Source organism: Sesamum indicum, linkage group LG2 (genome assembly GCF_000512975.1).
Source record: "Sesamum indicum cultivar Zhongzhi No. 13 linkage group LG2, S_indicum_v1.0, whole genome shotgun sequence".
NCBI lineage: Eukaryota > Viridiplantae > Streptophyta > Magnoliopsida > Lamiales > Pedaliaceae > Sesamum > Sesamum indicum.
In genome coordinates, this window is record NC_026146.1 from 432,632 (window position 1) to 451,599 (window position 18,968).

Here is an 18,968-nt window from a genome sequence, read left to right on the forward strand (position 1 = left end):
TTCATGGACCGGGCTTTTTTATATGCGTTAGGCTAGCAGGGATTAGCATTCGTTAACATAGAGAGAGAATCATAGCTAGAAGTCTTTTCCCAGGAACGATCAGAATCGGCATTCTAAGGTAAGGCTCGATGTAATTGAGTTACATTTAGAATTAGACGGCCCGTCAGCGACTTCCTTTAGTGGAACTGGTGGCTATCTAGGTCAATTGAATCTTAGCCAGTTTCTTATTTGTTCGAAGCTAGTCCGACTCGACTGTCAAGCAAAGATCTAAGGCTTTTTTTCTCTGCCTCTGGACGCGAATGGATCTAACTTTTACTCAAGAGTGACCCGCTATCTTGCTTTCTCTTTGCCTCTCTCTGAGCAAGGTATGGTTCTCTATACCTTATTTAATCTATGTTATTTTCTGCTTCTCTCTAGACTTGAATATTTTTTATTTATATAACAAATATTTAATAAAACAAAAAATTAATATAATAGTATCATAAATTAGCATTTGAGAGTAAAGAGTAGCTTGCCGAGCTACATAAAAAGTATGTTTTGTTTTTATATTACACAGAGAGAGAGAGAGAGAGTGACGGCAATAAAATGTTTATAAAGACGCAACGAAAATGTTTATAAAGACGCAAAAAATTCATCTCCACAACTACAAGCAGAAGCATAAGCAGCGCCAGCGGAGGTCGCAATACAGATAGAAGCCTGAACGGACCACTTTGCTTTCACAGAAAATGGGCAGTGAAGGAAGAGAGAGGAAACTCAGGTTGTTATGCCTTCATGGTTTCCGAACCAGCGCCGATATCATCAAGAAACAACTCACCGGGAAATGGCATCAATCCGTTCTGCATAAATTGGATCTTGTCTTTGTCGATGCTCCTTTTCCATCTCAGGGAAAATCTGATGTTGAGGGAATTTTTGATCCTCCCTATTACGAATGGTTCCAGTTCAACAAGGTTTGCTCTCTAATTGTTTTGTGCTGTTGTTTGTATTTTTCCTGATTTTTTAGCTGCTTTTGGTTTCTGTATGGCTATTTATGATGGGTTTTGGTATTGTTCTCGATGCACTCAGGAATTCACTGAATATCTGAATTTTGACGAGTGTCTTGATTATATACAAGATTGCATGATAAAGCACGGTCCTTTTGATGGGCTTCTTGGTTTCTCACAGGTATATCTTTTTGCATCACGAGCTTCTATGTCTTTGATTTCAGAATTAGTGAACTATGTGATTTCTCACTTCAATTGGCTAAACCCATTGATAGTTTGTGAGATTTGGTTGTGTTCAAACACATGAAAGTTCATCTGCTAGAATGTTAATTCTGATGTCATATTATTACGCATGCAACTCTTATTTACATGACTTGGTAATCCAAGAATTTTATATGCTTGTTCTTTGACAGGTAGTAAAAGTAAGTTGCATTTAACACCATTTGTGTTCACTAATTTTCTTCCGTCAGGTAGTGACATTTAGGTGCATGTAACATCATACTGAATTCAGTTTGTTCTTTAGTTGAATTTGGTACGTGTACATCATATTGAATTCAAGTTGTTCTTTCATAGTAAGTAGGTGCATTCTTTACATCATTCCCACACAATATGTCCTATCACAGGGTAGTAATTCAGGGTATAACATCATCTGATTTGGGTTTGGTATTGTATAACTCAGGGAGCAATTTTAGCAGCTGGATTGGCCGGATTACAAGCAAAGGTAAGAGGTTCTCCCTTTTACTGTTGGGATACGGTCTCGTTTATCTTGTCTCTGAACGATTAAGGAAAAGGAGAATATTTTTATATGCGTTTGACGTATATGGTTTGGTGTTGCAGGGTTTGGCTCTTACAAAGGTGCCCAAGATAAAGGTTGTGGTGATAATTGGGGGAGCAAAATTCAGAAATCCATCTGTTGCAGAGAACGCATATTCTTCACCAATTCAGTGTCCATCAGTTCACTTCTTAGGTAATTCCAATGCAAACTTTTATATTTCCTAGTTAAAATTTGACTCTGGTTGGCTGATTTTCCAATGTTGTGTGTGAAAACTGGCCATTTTAGGATCTATAAGACAGAGGCGGCTAGCCGATCCTCCCCCTGCATTAGGACCATTGCAGTATTCCTGTTTGCTGACCTTAGATATGGATTTTTTCCAATGTTATAAAGCCTAAGTCCTCCTATACATATAGGCAATGTAGGTTTCACCTAACCAAGTTGAGGAGGTACTCAGTATGGGTATATAACAAAGTGTAAGAGAGAATCTTAGAAAGGGTTTTATTACAAGAAAGATTTACTGCTTTTGTCACTAAACCTTGTGCGGCTTACTTGCCTTGCAAAACAGGGGACGAAGATTTCTTGAAGCCATATGGCACCGAACTCCTGGAGTCATTTATAGACCCCCTCGTTATTCGTCATCCTAAAGGACACACGATACCGCGATTTGGTAATGATCTAACTTAATTTCACTTTTGAAATTATTGTTCACATTAAGATAGTTTAGTGAAATTGATTTACTTATTATTGTCCAGATGAGAAAGGCTTGGATAGCATGCTAAGCTTTCTTGAAAGGATCCAAAAGGATGTCAAAGAGGAGAAACAAGAAATTGGTTTGAACAACACCCCTTAGTGATAATGTCCTTCGGAATTTTTAGTCTCAAAGACAATAACTAAGGTTGTATACCTAATCATTCAGTATTCAGATTCTTGTGGCAGTTAAGGTTTTGATTGCAAACTGTTTTCATTTTTTATTTTGAACATAATCTTCAACTAAAATTCTTGGACATAAGAAATATGAAAAAGCAAGGCATAACCCATCAACAAAATAACATGCTAAAGAATACAGAGAGGCTTTAGAAATGCTTGAGGAAAACCTGAAAAAAGTCACAAACTTGTGTCTGATCCAACATGATCAAAGATATGCAAGAAAATGAAAAGAATTTAACTTGCAAAACTTATATAATGAAACTGGATCATTCTCCGTATGTATTGTACAGATTGGCCTTACGTATTGTACACCCTATCCGCTGAAATATTTATAGAAGTCGTAGTTCCTAAGGAATTTGTGCTATTTCAAGCAAAATTTTATGTAATGACTGAGGCTTTGAGAAGAAAGGGCAATGGTCGCTGCCTTTGATCTTGAAGACTCCTTCAGGTGGGTTCTCCCTCACAAGCTTTTCTTGGATATCTGGTGAGAGTGCATAATCATCCAGTGTCTGAATGTAGAATCGTCGCCCAGTTCCATACTTTTCTGATGTTAAAGACAGTTTGTCCATCATGGGACCGAGAGGGATGGGTCTCATAGAAACCATTGCTAAAGCAACATCCTGTAACAAGAAGATAACAAGGATCTTCTGTCATTGTCGAAGTGGCAAAATCCCATACCTTAAGCAAAATATGCCACTGAATCCCAAGGAGTATCTATGTAATTACCCCTTATTTCTATTGTTCTAAATTTTCAGACATTACGCCTAAATCATGCCTGTACTTGTCTCAAGAAACAAGATGCCATTTTACACCTACTAAAAATGAAATAAATGAAAAGAATGGTGAGGTTTTGGTCTAATGATTGCTATACCAAACATAAAACTGTTCACAAGTTTTAGAAATCACTAAAACTGTTTATTTGGAAAAGCTCAGAGAACAATAGCTTTTTGGATTTATAGGTACCTTAGAAGGAGATTGATTGAAATATAGCCCACTGAGATGCTGCTTCTCAAACATGAATCCTGTCGGAGGTTTGTCTTTACCATTTCCGTAAACTAGAGACTTTGATTCAGGTGAAAAAAGTTCCGCAGAGCCAAGCTGCAAGAAACAAATCATTCTTAGGCAAGAAAAGTAGAAGATGCCCATGACAGAAAATTACTTATGAATTTGACAGGAAGATGCCCTCCGCAAATGCTAAGCATTTCTTTGGTTTTCCACATATGGGTTGTCAGGTTGAATCAATAGCATGAAGAACAATCATAGACCCTTCAATCTTAGACGACTTATTTCCTATTTTTAGTGGTTAATAGACAGAGATCAAAACAACCATTTTCTATGAAGGAAAAAGATATTTTGCCAATAATTTTTACATAAGAAGTCTACAGATCTAAGATCAAAGCTGCTTCTTCAAGAAAAGAAATTCTGAGGGCAATTCAACTTTAGACAGACCTCTTCAGCAAACACATCAAATGGTCTCTGCCCATCAGATATCATTGTAGCACAGAGGTAAACAGCTTTGGAGATCTTATGAGGGAGATGCTCTAAGGCGTACGAAATGCAAGCACCTCCACTACTATGACCAACCAGTATTACCTGCAAAGACGCAAACTGTTAAAACACTAATTGGTCCAAAAATAACTGCCTAGAGAGTGCAACTAGAAACTGTATTGTGGATGTAAACATTGATGCTAATGTTAAAAGTATTCTTACCTTGTCATCCTCGGGTAATTTCTCTAGAAAATCGATCAATGGTTTTGAGTACTCAGCCAGTGTTGTGACACTGTTTGTGTCCGTTATATCAATGCCAGATCCCATGAGGTCTAACGCGACTGGTTGTAATCCTGTTTCCTCGAGTAGAGCAATATTTTTGTACCAACACCAAGCTCCAAATCCTTCACCATGAACCAAAACAAATTTCTTTGTTTTGATATTCTCCAGAAACTCTGGCAACTAGGAAGGATATAATTTATATGACAATGAAAACGCTGAATGATTATTATACATCTGATCAAAGAAATGAAATAGATCATAATTCAAGTGTAGATGAAACAGAGTTCGATCTGTGAAAGATGCTAATCTTAGTTCAGGTCTGCCAACGAAGTATGAGACACTGTCATGCGTATACGGATAGTTTTCTGCTAATCTTCTTTGACTTCAGAAACCAATTCTATATCAAACTATCATCTGCATCAAGAAACATTTAACTACTAAAAAATCACAAAAGGACTCCTCAAGGCCTATAAAGAAGCCCCTTCACTTTACTAAACAAAAAGTCCAATAGAACTTTATCCCCTACCTTTTAGCAGCATTATGAAACTTCACCACACTTTGTATCAACTGATAGCCCTAGCTAAGAAAAGTAAAGAAGAAATATCACACACCACCCTCTCCCCAGCAGTCAACCAACAATAAATAAATACGCCAAACAAGAGATACCACCAAGAACCACAACTTTTCCCCTTTAGATCCTAATCATTACTCCTTGAGCACAAGTAAAAGCACAAAATTAAAAAACAAAGACTACTCATCTCCATAACCTCACAGCAGTAAAAGGCTAAGAACGAAGTCAGTGTAAACAACAAAAAAAGAAGCAAAAAATCACCTGTTTATTGTTAGTATTAGAGAAAGGGTCAGATAAATTGGTGGTGCGGCGGCGAGAGGAGGTGGATCCAATGCGCCGAGACATGGAACCGTTATCAAATCTTTGAGAGAGCTGATGCTGCTGAATTGCCATAGCAAGTGCTTGTCTGTGCAGCAATTCTTCCTCCATTAAAGTCCGCCTCCTGGACATTGAACCCCGCTTACTTCTTGATCCAATCCCACAATTCTTGCTGTCCTTTTTAGTCATACAAATGAATTTATTGCCCATTTTCCCCTAAAAATGATTGGATTTTTAACAAAACACGGATTTTATTATCTCGTAAACTCACCAAAGAACTCTGGGTTAGGAGTTAGAAAGTAATGGCATCTGAGAGAGAGAGAGAGAGAGAGAGAATAGTAGGTGGTGGTGAAGGGTGGTCGTTGTAGTATATAATTTAATTGTTGCAATAATAGCAGACAAAAAAAGGAGAAGAAAAAGGAAGAAATTATGTGGGAGCAAACAAACAACAGAATACAAAACCAGCTCAACTGCATATGTAAGCAACAAATTTAATGCACTCTTTTTCAGCCTTTTGCGCTTACTCTCCCTCTCTGTCTCAGTGAAAACTGAAAACAGATAGTTATGGCTCTCTCTTTTTACCTCTGTTTCTTTCTACAGTGCTTTTACTATGTTTATGGTTTTTTGAAGTTGGGCATCCGCATCAGAGCGTTGAAAGGCACATCACATGTGATCTTAGGTGTGAAACATTGATGAAAGCGAATGGACCATAATTTTTAACTTTCTAGTTATTGTTGGCTATTAGTCAAATGAGGCCTAATTATTTGGTGGCCCAAGTCAAGAAATTAGGCTACTAAAACTCCATATTCACACATCAATTCTACGACATTTATTTAATGATTTGGGTCCAACATAAACCATCGTCTCTAACACCAAACTATGATATGTCAGCTATCGAACATATTATGCAGGACATTAAACATGCAGGGTTGCTGGTGCTTTTCATACCAATTATTCATTTCACCTTACGAGCAATTTGCTCAGGCTCTAGCGACGTTCGCTGCATTTTCTTTTCTTTTTTCTCTAGCAAGGGACAAGTAACATCCATCGCTGTGTTTATTGTTCAAATTATCTTGTCTGACAGTTAAGATTTGCAATAACATTCTATTTTTCCATTCAAAATGGGGTCGGCTTCTGATCATGAATGTGGGATCTGACTTTCAATTCTCAAGATTCAGGTCATCAGATTTGACTTGAATTTGGTTGGTTTCTGCATCTCAGTGACTGACTGACTGCTTCCACTACAAGTGCAGATCCTCCATTCCAATTGTTTTCACTTACAACTTTAGTATGTGGTTTAACCCCCATACATTAACACCCCTTTTATCCCCTCACATCTGTGATATATGATATCCCCAACTAAATATTAACCGCTAAGAAAAAATTCTCAAATAGGACAAACTCGCATGTGTGTGTCTCCCATTTGCAGGGCAAACATCCACCATTATTTCATCCCTAAGTTGTACAAGATTCAAGATGACAGGTGCATGCATTATGTGATTCTGATTCTCACAATATCAGAGTCAAAAATTTCTAAATCTTTAAAGTAATATTAACCACTAATATATATGCCATAACAACTACAGATTCTTTCCAAATCAAAATACAAAGAATATGAAATTGTCGGATGAAATGAAAGGAAACTTCCTATCGGGCCACACTCAACATAATAAATATATAAAAGAACAAGGGGAGTCTAATGCCCGAATCCAGGGCAATGAAGCATTACTCGTATAGCGTATAGTTTTACATGATGAGAGACTCTACAAATCTACACAAAATTTACTCTTAATATTGCAAAAAACACGCCATACAGCATGCATTTAACATTAAAAAGAGAATGATCAAAATGTTGCAAATGTCGCATATCTACAAAAGATAACACACAATGTGGTGCTGAAACAGATAGCACAAGCTTCTCAAAATATGTCGTGTCGCAACTTCATTCTTACAGTGAGAAGACTGCTGCTACAGTTAGCATCTCTCAAAGATTTTATAGAGTTTCTCCAACGATGCAACCTGGAAAATGAACCATAAAATGTTGAAAATGAAGTGTGGGATATGTGGCATTAGTTGTGCAAATGGACTGATCTTGGTGCACATCACTGACAGAAACAGTGTACTTAAATTTCAACATAATTCATTAATGTCGAAAATCTAATAAAGAACAAACATAATAAGCCTAATAGAGAACAAAAGAATGTACTTCAATACAAATTAAACATAATAAAGAAACAAGGATGATCTTTTTCTGCAGTTCTCAGAATCAATTGAAAATATGGAGGATAACTGAACAATGTTCCATGGTATGAGGCGAAGTCTGGAAACCAGATATTATAAGGAGAAATGGAGGGCCAGGAGATTCTCTCACACACAGGTAAGCTAGAAATTAAAGATAAAGGATCAACTTTATCTCGAGTCCTAATACCTTGACAAATGTTCCATTTGCAGCCATTGAAGTTGGAGGCTTGAGGAAAAGTCGCATGGAGGGGAACAACACATGCTGTATTGACCATTCACGCTGAGCCCAAGCATTTTCAGCCTCCAAAAGTAGCTCATGCTCAACTTCATCCTTGTTTACATCGTCTGGCCAAAAAAAGCATATTTGTTTGTGCAGAATGAAATCAATAACATTAACAGGCAAAAATGAGAAAATCCTCTGCTATAAACACGAGAACAGACAAAAAGATAAACACATACGTTCCTGCACATTGGCAAGTCCATCGTATGATTAGTTAGCAGTTATCATGTTTCTCAAAAGAAATACTATAATCTCATAAATAGATAACTTTCCACATAATAAGTTCGGTTGAAACTTGTTGTTAAGAGCAATATTTTCTGGTTTCACTTAAAGGCAAATAATATGAGAAGAAAGTTCTTCTAAAATCCAACAAGAAGTGCCATTTTATAGTCCTAAGTTGTGGATGCCTTTTCAGATGGTTGCCATCAGCTGCAAAAAATATTAGTTAAATGGGGAGAAAGTATAGACAGATAAATATATATACATATAGTACAATGGAACATCTAGAAAGAGCATGACGTCGGAAAACCTATTTTCATATTACAAATTGATACGTGATGTATGTGGAGTTTAGAACACTAACTCTTGCCTCTAGGTAATCATACCAAAATGCTTATTTATAGGTTTTCCTGTCATATTACATGCCCTGATACAAAAAACAAACTTTAGTTCTTGTTTTCTTTTCTCTTTATTTTTAGACCCACATATCATATACAATTCAACCAAGCAATAATCATAAACATGTTGCATGAGTAATTGGCATAACAATCTTACCAGCACTTTTTGAGGCATCTCCTTCTTCAGGAGTACGAGAAGGCACTCTCTGATAAAATTGCATGCCATCGCCAGATGGATTAGGCAACAGCGGTGGATGTAAAGCATAAAAATTCCCGATGGCAGCAGCAATAGTTTGAAAACAAATTTTCTCATCATCCCAATTAACCTGCAAAAACAAGAAATATGAGCAAATATTGACGCTGCATTAAGTCCCAACAAAACGATATAGTGAATTTGTATACTGCCTCTATCTATATCACTAACTAAATCTCGAGTAATATTATGAGAAACAGTATGCAATGTGCAAATTGAGGTTCTCACCACTTAACAATCTACACATATTGATTAATATCAGACAAGAGAAGAACTCATGAAAGATGAGCCTCAACCACCATAGGTTATTCACGAATTGGAAGGACATTCCAGATCAATAGGAGGCCTAACAATTATGCTGTTAAGATCAGACTGTTAAATGAAAGGTTAAATCTGCGACTTGGTTCCAGATAAGGCACTGTTGCCAATTCTTGTCATGCTTGCTTCTTCAAATCGGGTGTAAAGTCTTGAAAGAAGTTTGAAAAGAGAAAAAGAAGTGCACTTGTTTGTGTGAAGCTTAATAGCTTCATAATGAAATCGAAAGGCTAATGAACCCCCCTTCTAGTGAAGCCAAAAATGGAATAGTTGTCAGCACCCAGGATTTAAATTTGCCTCAGGGGAACCATTTATGGAAAACAGCACTTGCCTAGGCTAATAAACGCTACACATAGGCTGCATAGCCAACTTGCCTTCTACTTATAAGTTATAACTCCACACACCTAGTTGATATATGTGTTCTCTGACAGAATGTCAAAAGAGAAAGCAATAAGTGAAACTACAGTCAGGGCATGGCATAACTCTTAAGCTATAATAAGATAACTAACATCAAGGAATGTTTGTTTCCCTTTAGACACACTAAAATCAACATACTCAGTAATCAGGTGAAGATATAATTTTAATATAAGCAAGACCAGTAAATGGAATGATTTATATGGAACTTACATCATTGCCCAAGCAGAGAACAAACTCTGGAACGCGATCCATATCGGGTGTGTATTGGTCGAGTACGATGGGTAGCCTGGACAAATTACCATTTGGATCGATATGAATTCCAAAGTACTCCTCCAGCATCTCTGCTTTCTGCTTGATCATTTCTGTATTCATCTAGCAAGCATGAAACGTAAAGTCACCTACTCACCATGCATTAAATTATCCCAAAATCTTCTTGGGAAGGGCAAAATCAGAGATGAGCATGAATACGATGATCATCAAATCAAAAAACCGTTTGAATGATCTTTATATTTCCTAGAATTAGTAGTTAGTATTGAGACAAGTTACTTCTGCAATCTTTTCTTTCAGGTCATTGTTTTCATCGCCTTCTGTATTCAATTCCTCCTCTTTCAAAGCCAGCATTATTAATTCTGGCAATGGAGCTGGATCACTCAATTGAATTGCACTAAAATGCGCAAACCGCCGTAAGACTTGCTGGTACATCAGCTCTTTGCTGTCAAGGCATCAAAAGAAGAATGGAAATTTAATCAGATGACTCAGACGGCAAAGAGGAGTATCATAACTACAGTGATGTGGATCAGAAAGCATAACATAGACATATTTTACATGTATTCTCCGACTACAGCCCGATATTACATTTTAGATAACAAATCATGAATGTTTTTATTGATGTTGAAACTCCGTACCAAATGAGCTTTTCTGATGTCAAAGTTGGGCTGGAGAAGAAACAAAGCAGAAAAGGTGAGAAAAACTCATACTTTAGTTGGAGGGCAGGGGCTTGAAAAAAATCCTCAACGTGCAAAGGCGTCTTTCCGAAACAAAATAGGTAAATATTGCTTATCATAACCTACAATTACTAGAGATATTTGATTGAATTCCTGCATTCTTTTGCCAGCATCTCATAGGAAAAGCAGAGGCTGCTTAAAATGAACATTTGAACCCGTATGTACATTCTTCTGTTGGCATAAAGAGAAAATCGTACTAAGTTATGAAAGTTAAGTCAGGTAGACTGGAAATTATTTCAAGAGTCTATTAAGAAAAGAAAATATTTCTTAAAGTGCCCCTATAAAAAATATGGAGAGGAAAGGAGTAAATAACCTCAAATTGACCACATTAGCAAGGTAAAGGTGGGTGTTGTGCTGCAGCAGGGCAAAAACATCATCTGCCATCCCAATATATGAGCAGTTCCTAACAATGTCCAGCAACTCTATAACAACACAAGTTAGTGAAAGCAATTCACAAGTTTGGTTGAAAAAGTTTCCTAATTAAAGGACATGACTTCACCAGAGTGACAGCTAGAATCAATCTCTCTGATAAGTTCCTGAATGCTAGTAAGGTCTGCAGTTTCCCTTGGGTTCCGCCTTTGTCTGATTGCAGACCTGCAGTTAACAAGAAGTAACATGTCTTAGTCATAGAACCACAGGCCTAAGGAGCAGAATGACTCTACCTTATGGACGCCAGGCGAGAACTTCCTTGTAGTTGACTAGATGGCTTAACTTGCAAGTATCCATGCAACCTTCCTGCAGGATCCTGTGAATCTGTCCGTACCATTTTCTGCACTGGAACTTTTTGCGATTTTGATCCTACAAATTCACAGCTAAAGATTAATAATTCAAAAGCAAAGTCCAATAAGAAACAAATAGAAGAAATAATCTCACACATTCCGGTGGCCTACAATGGCAAACAAGAAAAAAGGTTAAGCATACCAGAGGATGAGGAATGACTGGAGGATCCTTTGCTCATAGAAATAGAAACAGATGGAGAAGGATCCACCCTCTGCCTCCAAAGAAGGAACAAGAGAGAGCAAATAAGAGAAGAGTATGTACCATTTAGGAATAGCTGTAAGAAGATTATAGACATAAAGCAAAAACCTATAGAGCCAACCGAGTTAGATATTCAAGATATAGTACCGACTGTGGGGACCATATAGTACTCCCAAAAAAGTACCTGTTCCTGAAATGTCCGAGACTCATTGGAGTTCCTCAATTTTGACTCTATGGCAGATTGAATCTTCTCAACTATAACTTCTTGATTCAGGAGGCTCACCTGTGCATACAGCAGCATCAATGTAATAATAACTTAACATGAAGTGTGTCGTTTGGAACTCATCACTCACATCAACTCCTCATTTATTTTTAACTTGATATGCACCTCTCTCTTTGTCGGGTGTACATTTACATCAATGTGCTCCGGTGGCAATTTGATTGACATGTAGATGAAAGGTTTTGATGCTTTCGGCAAAGTTGCAGCATAAACAATTTCAATTGCCCTCTTTAGAGCACCGCACTCCACCAGCCTGTCTGAAAAAAAGGAACGAAAAAGATGATATAACAAAAAACTCACCATTTGACCGATCGGCAACTTCATGGTAAGAATTAAGATATTTCAGAACAGAAGTCCTTCAACTTGCCAGTATGCATGGAAGGAAAGTATACAGGTCCTTATTGCAGGAGGAAGTTATTGGCAAAAACAATATACTGGCAAGGTTGCTAACAATCTGTAAAAATGTTTCAACAACTAAGCTAACTTGCAGATCTACCAGCAACACAAAAGACACTAACAAGACATGAGGATCATTTATATAGAATAAAATGTAGAGGACCATGTTAACTATCACTAAGAATCAGGGAGGAAAGACTTACCATTAATGAAAAGGACCATTGTTATCTTCTTTGCAATGTAATTTGAATTTGAGATAAAGCCATCCATTTCAAAAATCGAACTTGAAGGATCATCTTCTGAAACTTCTATCTCCATAAGATTTTGTGCAACTGATACCCCATACACAGATCTTATTGTGTCAAGCCTTGAGGTGGTAGCAACTGAGTGAACATCTGCTCTAGCAGCTCCATGCTAAGACAAAGACATATCCAAAAATACATAATCTTGTCCAGAATGGATAAAATGGAAGTGAACCTTGTTGATAGACAAACCTTTCTGCAAGAGAAGTTCACACTTATGTGATGGATGGCAAACCGACAAATTAAATCGACTATTTTGGGATAGTCATCCGCAGAATTCTGAAGTGTTTTCCTCCGAGCGCTCATGTTATAAAATAAATTCTCGATCTGCAATGATGCACATCATGCAAAATCAATGGGATTATCAAAAGGACAATAAGTTAAAACATGCAAACAAACACGATGAAGATGTCCCCTGATATAAAAGTAAAATCATGACAACTAGTTCATAGCATACTTCGTTTTAGCATCAAGTTTTTTTTTGTTTGATTTATCTTTTTCCTTTTTATCATTTTGATTTTCTGCAAACGAACTCAGAAAATTAAAAATCATGGTCCCAAAAAGTTAAGATGCATACCATGATTTGAGTGCCTTTAACAGCTGCACAAGCTTTTGGTTCATGCTCCATTACACCATCTTTATAAGTCGCCCTAACAATAAGCATGCACAAGAATAAGTTCACATTTATGCACACAGATATGGTAAATCACATCATTTAGGAGGTTATGCTTGTAATGTAAAGAAAGAATAAACTCTCAAACATACAAGAGTCAAAGAAAACAGAAGTCAAACAAACCAAATATTGCCAAAAGGATTTTGGGAAGAACTTGCCTTAAGAGCATGAGAATATATATCAACAATCTATACAGTGATTTAATATAAATTTGTCCAAACCTCAAAAACAATGTGAAGTTATGACTAGAATAAGAATTATGGTAAATGAAAACACAAGGAAACCTAAAGCAATGGAAGAAAAAGAGTTCAAATGAGTTGAAATGAAAGATACATGTTCTGCTTCATAAAGCATGATTTGCTATAACGGAATCACTTAAACAAACAATTCCAAAGATTCAGATGGCAAAAGTAGCCGAACTGATGAGGCAGCCCTTAGCCAAATGGATGCAATAATATGTTCACGTAAATAGACTGCGTGAACATAAAGATCCCAGCTACTCTGGGTTTAGCTTGATTGCACTTATTCAAGAAGAAGAGGGTACAGCATCATTACCTGTATCCATGCAACTGACCCTTGGTAATTGTGGTGACTGTCACATGACCAACATAGGTCATACTTGCCAAAGCCTCACCCCTAAACCCCATTGATTTGATAGACAGTAAGTCCTCAAATTTACTCAGTTTAGAGGTTGTATGCCTTTCGCATAATATTGACAGATCTTCATACTGTACAGAAATTGGAAAAGACAATTAAATAAAATTCAATAAACATAATACTCGCAGGAGAAATCAAAGCTGAAGCTGTAAAGCGTTCACATAGATTCTCGCAGGTCAAAACAGACTAAGCTCCGATAGGATGTTTATGTTATAATCATGTTCTTTCTATGGTTGTTGCTCACATTTTAACATCCTGACTATATAGAATATACATATATGATGCTATGTGATGTTAATGTAGATCAACGGAGATGACGCCATCAGAACATCATGGAACTACATCTAATAGAAAAATATAACAGAAAAAGCAATTGAGTTGACTTTCTTTACTTTGCACTTGGCTGGTTTGATGTGTCTACTTATCATCTTGATAGATAATGCATATACACCCAATAATAGCATAAGATCTTTGTGTGAGAGAGATAAGACTTAAAAGATGTTCCTAAAGTACAGCAAAACATGAAATCATTAAGTTCTGATACTTGTCCGTGTTTGAAAGTTGCATGCTTTTTTACATATACCACTGAATATTCATCAAGTTAACCCTAATAATATTTACATCGCTATCCCAACTTGCAAAGAACAAAACACAAGCATGTCCACTGTTTCTTTATGCACGCAGACATACATAACAGTAATCGACAGTCTCATTGTACGTCCACTTTTAACTCTAAAAAGTCCTATACAACGATGTACATGCAAAATATCATGCATTTTCATAAATACACCGTACTAACTTAAATCTCTAGCAGCAGTAACTATAACTATAAATTATAAAAAACACCTAGAGAACCACGTACGCACACTTGCACAAGCGTCAGTGGGTATAAGAGTAAGAAAAGGTGAATACTCGAATTCCGTGGCCATCATCCGAAACTTGGATGAGTTTGAGGCCGCCGTCCTTAACTAAGACGGATATGGAGCTGGAATCAGCGTCGATGCTATTCTCGAGGAGCTCTTTTACGGCAGAGACCGGCCGTTGGATTACCTCACCGGCAGCGATTCTGTTCACCACCGCCTCATCCAGACGGTGGATTCTAGGTGGTTCCCTGTGAATTGGATTGGGAACTAATTCTTCCACATCCATTTGATCAGGGTTCTCAATATCGAAATCCATTGCAGAGGGTCAAGAACTGGAAGCGTTTGAAATTAGGGGTATTTCCCCAGGATTAGGAGAGCAACAACTAAAATTGGCGCCAATAGACTTAAATGGGCATTGATTTGGGTCTCAGCTTGGGCTTAATGAGATCCAGTAACTACACCAAGCCCAAAAATAAATGGGTCTGATTTCGACCAGAAAGAATCAAAGTAATGTTTTACACGAATAAGGTATTTTTTTACATTATGCTAAAAATAATTTTAGATGGATTTTTGAGTTCATTATTATTTTTATTATTATTTTTTATAACACTAACTCAAGATTTAAACACGAAACTTCCCATAGAGAAATCTTGTTGGAACTCCTCCTGGGGACAGGTGCATTTGAGTATCATATGCAGTACTCTTCAGTTCTTTAAATTCAATGAAAAGGAAGTAATTTAAAATTGTAAAGATTTAAATCTAATTTTAGAGAGCAAGAAAACAGAAAATCGTTGCACATAGCACAAGTATCAACGTAAATCAGCATCACAAGAAAAGAATAAAGACAATAAAGTATACAGAAAACGAATCCACAGTTTTCCTCTTACAACATCTGCACAAACAATTTTCAGTCCTATTTTCTCTAAGGTCAAATGTTTATTAGGGTAAATTGCATAACACTCCTGTATTTAGTGAAATAACTAGAAATTCCGGTATTAATTTTATAAGCAATTAAGTACATTTTAAATAACACAGGAGATATTTTACCTATTTTTTCAATACATAAGAATTTTTAACTAAATTTTGAAGACACAATGGGATTGTATGCCATTTGTCCTATTTATTACTGCTCCCTAAGGTTTAAGGTCCATAAACAGTCCAGATAAAAGAAAAAGGCCTTTCCTACATTTTAACAATTTGCAGGAGTGTTCTGTCAACTCACTAACTAGTAACTCCATCAGGTTCAGACTTGAAATTCATGAAGTCTAGCACAATATGCCAAAAAAGCTACTAACTCGACATTTTTAATCAAATTTAACCCAAAAAATTGGCCATCTGAGTCTGGACCAAAGAGAAAATTATTAAGATGAATGATAATTATGGTATAGCTACAACCAAATGGAAATCGAATGGGAAGAAAGTGCTCCAGGACTAACGACTAGCAGTTAGCTCAACCCTTTCGATATTTCTCAGAAACATGACGTTGACAAGGCAAATATTACAGAAAAGTTAACTATTGATGCTCTCTACACACGGTGTGGTAACACCTTTTGAAACAAAGCACAGAGCTTACTGAACTTGCAAAATATAAATCGTAAATTGCCTAAGAATGCCGCTTATGATCATCATCATCCTCCTCATCAGAATCACCACTCTCTCGGAACCGTGGATTTTTCTCCTGAAAAGCAAAATAACAATGGCAATCAAAATTCACAGAACAGAAGCTCTCCAATTCTAATCTTTCCCCAAAACTAGATACAGCTTATCGGATGAAAAATGAAGGAACATAATCAGGGCGCTTCTATAATCCAAAGTCACCAATCATCAACTAGATAATGCTACTGAGACCTTCTATCCAGCTTCTTGTGCTTGAATTAACATAATGCTTAAAGCTCTTGATACCTTATGAAGACAATCCACACTTGAGAACCTAAACATACATCATTATACAGGGGTGGAGTTGAAATAGAACAGAAGTGGATCCCTTGGGAAAGGGAATTAGAAAAGGCAAGGCATACACATAAAAAGAAAAAGGAAAATGGAGCTAATGCCTCAGATCAACCACCAAAACTTACAGGTCTCGATTCAAGATCTGGATTTCTCCGATATACATAGTCTGACTTTCTCCTCGAGAACTCTGGTCCCCTGCGGTCATCTTCTCTGTGACGTTTACGAGGGTATTCTGCTTTACCAAAGTAAAGCATCAATTAGCATGAAGACTATATGCAAAACAAACAGATCCAGGATAAAGTGAGCATAGTACCTCTGCCATGCCTGTGAGAGCCCCCATGACCATAGTTTCCACCGTGTCTACCATCTGCAAGAGTAGAAGGTCAGCTTCCAATGCAGAGTTATAAGCAAAATGCAACTTACACATGTTACTCATTCTCCTTCACAGTAAGGATTATAAGCAGTCATTTAACTATGTATATAAAAGCCTTGCCACCAAGAAAAAGCAGTTCCAAGCAAATGCCCAGAATTACGCATCAGAGATATAATCAACTTTAACATAGAAAACTAAATGGCTAATAGAGATTTGTCAATAGTTTCAAGCAGAAGCTCGGAATACCAACAGCTCAGCCCACTCACACCCAACCCCAGAAAGGAGCCCCAGGAACAGTCTCTTAGGATCATAATATATTCAACCACTGTAAAAACCGGTTACATATGATAGAGCCATATATTCTAGTCTAGAAAAACCATAAGATATTTTGCGTTCAAGTTCTCAGATCAAGAACGATATGTATGACAATTGCAGCGTTATGAGCAAGATGGTTAATGTGTTTCAAGATGCCTCTCGATAGCATCAAGATGAGAATAAATACAATATCAAAAACCTGTGAAACTAAAAATCTTTTAGGCTGTGCTATTTATATGGGAGATAAACATGAATAAATAAAACATCAAGTAAGGAGGTTTAGTATTCAGATGTGACTGAAATGAAGAAAATGACGGGAAAATTTGGGTAATTACTTACAGTTTGGTGCCATAACAGGTGCAAATGAGCCTAATGATCCAGCACCATAATCCACTAGCTGTCTCTGTGCTTCCAACTCTTTCTGGACTAATTTACCATAACCACCTCTACGTATGACTAAATTAAGGAAGTTCAAAGTTCAGGTAACTTGATCTACATGTAGAGATCAAATAAGTTTATCTGTTGTCTGCATGATCTTCTTTCCTCGAGGTCATATAAGCTATAAACTTCAACTAATGCACACAAACAGTACAGCACGTCGTATTCACCCAACCAAAGATGCGGCAAGGAGACAGGTATAAATAATAAGTAGAAAATTAAAACACAGTTATGCAAAAGAGAGAAATAAATATTAACAAACTCAAACTAGATGCAGTTTTAAATGAGTTGCATTTATATATGACACTTCTCCAAGGGTTTGAATCATGACAAAATCATTACACCCAAGGGGAAAATCAATTTTAAATGAGAAAAGAAAACCAAGGGAAAAAAGTCCAAACGACAAAGACAGAGTAAATTAAGAGTGATAATTTTAAAAATAATAGGCATATGAAGGATATCTGGGTCATAATCCGTACGATATTCATCCCGAACCTGACCAAAGAACATGATCAGAATTATAAAAGCCAAATTGGATTAGCAAGGTGCAAACAAACTTTATGCACATCACCTGCCCGCCGCTTCGACCGCGACCCCATTGTCGGCCTTCTTGAAAACCCCAATCAAAATCAACACGAATTGGACGATCGTCGAGAATTGTCCCACTGATATATTTGACAGAATCTTCAGCATCTTCTCTGGAGTAGTACCTGATATGCACAGCACAAGTCATACAGGTAAGCAATATGAGCTTCAAGTATTGGAAGACACCGTCATGCTTCTTACTGTAGCAATAAATAATTGCAGCAATTATCAAGTTTAATATGTGTAGTCTTCCACTTTTTCAGATGACACAAGACGAAAAAGTATCAAAGGAAGATAAATTAAGCTCCAATATCTTGAAACACCTCTAGGATCATAACAAACTACTAGTATAAAGGCTTACATTACAAAGCAGAAGCCACAAGGAGTTTTTGTGTTTTTATCCAAACCCATGATTATCTTTTTAAGCTCTCCCGCTCGAGAAAACAGCTCGTAAACTTGCTCTTCCGTCGTATAAAATGACATGTTGCCCACATAAACAGTGGTCGAGAGTTGTAACGCCTCCTCAAATTCTTCCTGCGTCCCGGGAAACCTTCTATCTCTGTACGCTGAGAGCTTGTTCGGATCCTAACACAAAGAAAAACCAATAAGAAAACAATACAAAAAGAACACACGGCAAGAACCGAGTAACCAACTTCTGAAGCACAAGCTAGGAAACCCCCCCCCCCCCAA

General features: G+C 37.0%; 4 protein-coding genes across 4 annotated transcripts in view; 1 reads left to right on the top strand and 3 right to left on the bottom strand.

The window, feature by feature from the left end:
* Positions 560 to 2,710, top strand: LOC105175330 (esterase AGAP003155). Its single transcript, XM_011097748.2, has 6 exons — positions 560 to 947; positions 1,063 to 1,161; positions 1,660 to 1,701; positions 1,818 to 1,947; positions 2,321 to 2,422; positions 2,508 to 2,710. The coding sequence occupies exons 1-6, from the start codon at positions 726 to 728 to the stop codon at positions 2,603 to 2,605; spliced, it is 693 nt and encodes a 230-aa protein (XP_011096050.1). The 5' UTR covers positions 560 to 725; the 3' UTR covers positions 2,606 to 2,710.
* LOC105175339 (putative methylesterase 14, chloroplastic) lies at positions 2,821 to 5,975 on the bottom strand. The gene is made up of 5 exons (XM_011097760.2): positions 5,285 to 5,975; positions 4,393 to 4,632; positions 4,132 to 4,275; positions 3,646 to 3,780; positions 2,821 to 3,302 (listed from the first exon to the last, which is right to left on the bottom strand). The coding sequence occupies exons 1-5, from the start codon at positions 5,549 to 5,551 to the stop codon at positions 3,030 to 3,032; spliced, it is 1,059 nt and encodes a 352-aa protein (XP_011096062.1). The 5' UTR covers positions 5,552 to 5,975; the 3' UTR covers positions 2,821 to 3,029.
* On the bottom strand, positions 7,033 to 14,994 carry LOC105175349 (DNA mismatch repair protein MLH1). The gene is made up of 16 exons (XM_011097771.2): positions 14,667 to 14,994; positions 13,653 to 13,825; positions 13,002 to 13,074; positions 12,617 to 12,751; positions 12,326 to 12,536; positions 11,835 to 11,983; positions 11,631 to 11,729; positions 11,390 to 11,459; positions 11,131 to 11,266; positions 10,968 to 11,062; positions 10,782 to 10,890; positions 10,011 to 10,176; positions 9,675 to 9,836; positions 8,637 to 8,805; positions 7,770 to 7,927; positions 7,033 to 7,360 (listed from the first exon to the last, which is right to left on the bottom strand). Exons 1-16 carry the CDS (start codon positions 14,931 to 14,933, stop codon positions 7,316 to 7,318), a joined length of 2,217 nt encoding a protein of 738 aa, XP_011096073.1. The 5' UTR covers positions 14,934 to 14,994; the 3' UTR covers positions 7,033 to 7,315.
* Positions 15,958 to 18,968, bottom strand: part of LOC105175364 (nuclear cap-binding protein subunit 2) — a 3,506-nt gene continuing 495 nt past the window's right edge. Inside the window, exons 2-8 of the mRNA XM_011097792.2 lie at positions 18,640 to 18,863; positions 18,265 to 18,403; positions 18,155 to 18,188; positions 17,595 to 17,705; positions 16,881 to 16,934; positions 16,693 to 16,799; positions 15,958 to 16,295 (exon numbers count right to left, since the gene is read on the bottom strand). Of these exons, the coding sequence (XP_011096094.1) occupies positions 16,221 to 16,295; positions 16,693 to 16,799; positions 16,881 to 16,934; positions 17,595 to 17,705; positions 18,155 to 18,188; positions 18,265 to 18,403; positions 18,640 to 18,863 (744 nt within the window). The 3' untranslated portion in view covers positions 15,958 to 16,220. The remainder of the gene's footprint in view (positions 16,296 to 16,692; positions 16,800 to 16,880; positions 16,935 to 17,594; positions 17,706 to 18,154; positions 18,189 to 18,264; positions 18,404 to 18,639; positions 18,864 to 18,968) is intronic.

Excerpts from the sequence above, each read along its gene's own strand:
- LOC105175339 (XM_011097760.2), bottom strand. The coding sequence starts at position 5,551 with ATGGGCAATAAATTCATTTGTATGACTAAAAAGGACAGCAAGAATTGT. Across the intron at positions 4,633-5,284 it reads CTAATACTAACAATAAACAG|TTGCCAGAGTTTCTGGAGAA; the intron begins GTGATTTTTTGC and ends TATCCTTCCTAG. Across the intron at positions 3,303-3,645 it reads TCAATCAATCTCCTTCTAAG|GATGTTGCTTTAGCAATGGT; the intron begins GTACCTATAAAT and ends TTCTTGTTACAG.
- LOC105175349 (XM_011097771.2), bottom strand. The coding sequence starts at position 14,933 with ATGGATTTCGATATTGAGAACCCTGATCAAATGGATGTGGAAGAATTA. Across the intron at positions 12,752-13,001 it reads TTAAAGGCACTCAAATCATG|ATCGAGAATTTATTTTATAA; the intron begins GTATGCATCTTA and ends GCATCATTGCAG. Across the intron at positions 11,267-11,389 it reads CAGTCATTCCTCATCCTCTG|GATCAAAATCGCAAAAAGTT; the intron begins GTATGCTTAACC and ends GTGAATTTGTAG.
- LOC105175330 (XM_011097748.2), top strand. The coding sequence starts at position 726 with ATGGGCAGTGAAGGAAGAGAGAGGAAACTCAGGTTGTTATGCCTTCAT. Across the intron at positions 1,948-2,320 it reads TCCATCAGTTCACTTCTTAG|GGGACGAAGATTTCTTGAAG; the intron begins GTAATTCCAATG and ends CTTGCAAAACAG. Across the intron at positions 2,423-2,507 it reads ACACACGATACCGCGATTTG|ATGAGAAAGGCTTGGATAGC; the intron begins GTAATGATCTAA and ends ATTATTGTCCAG.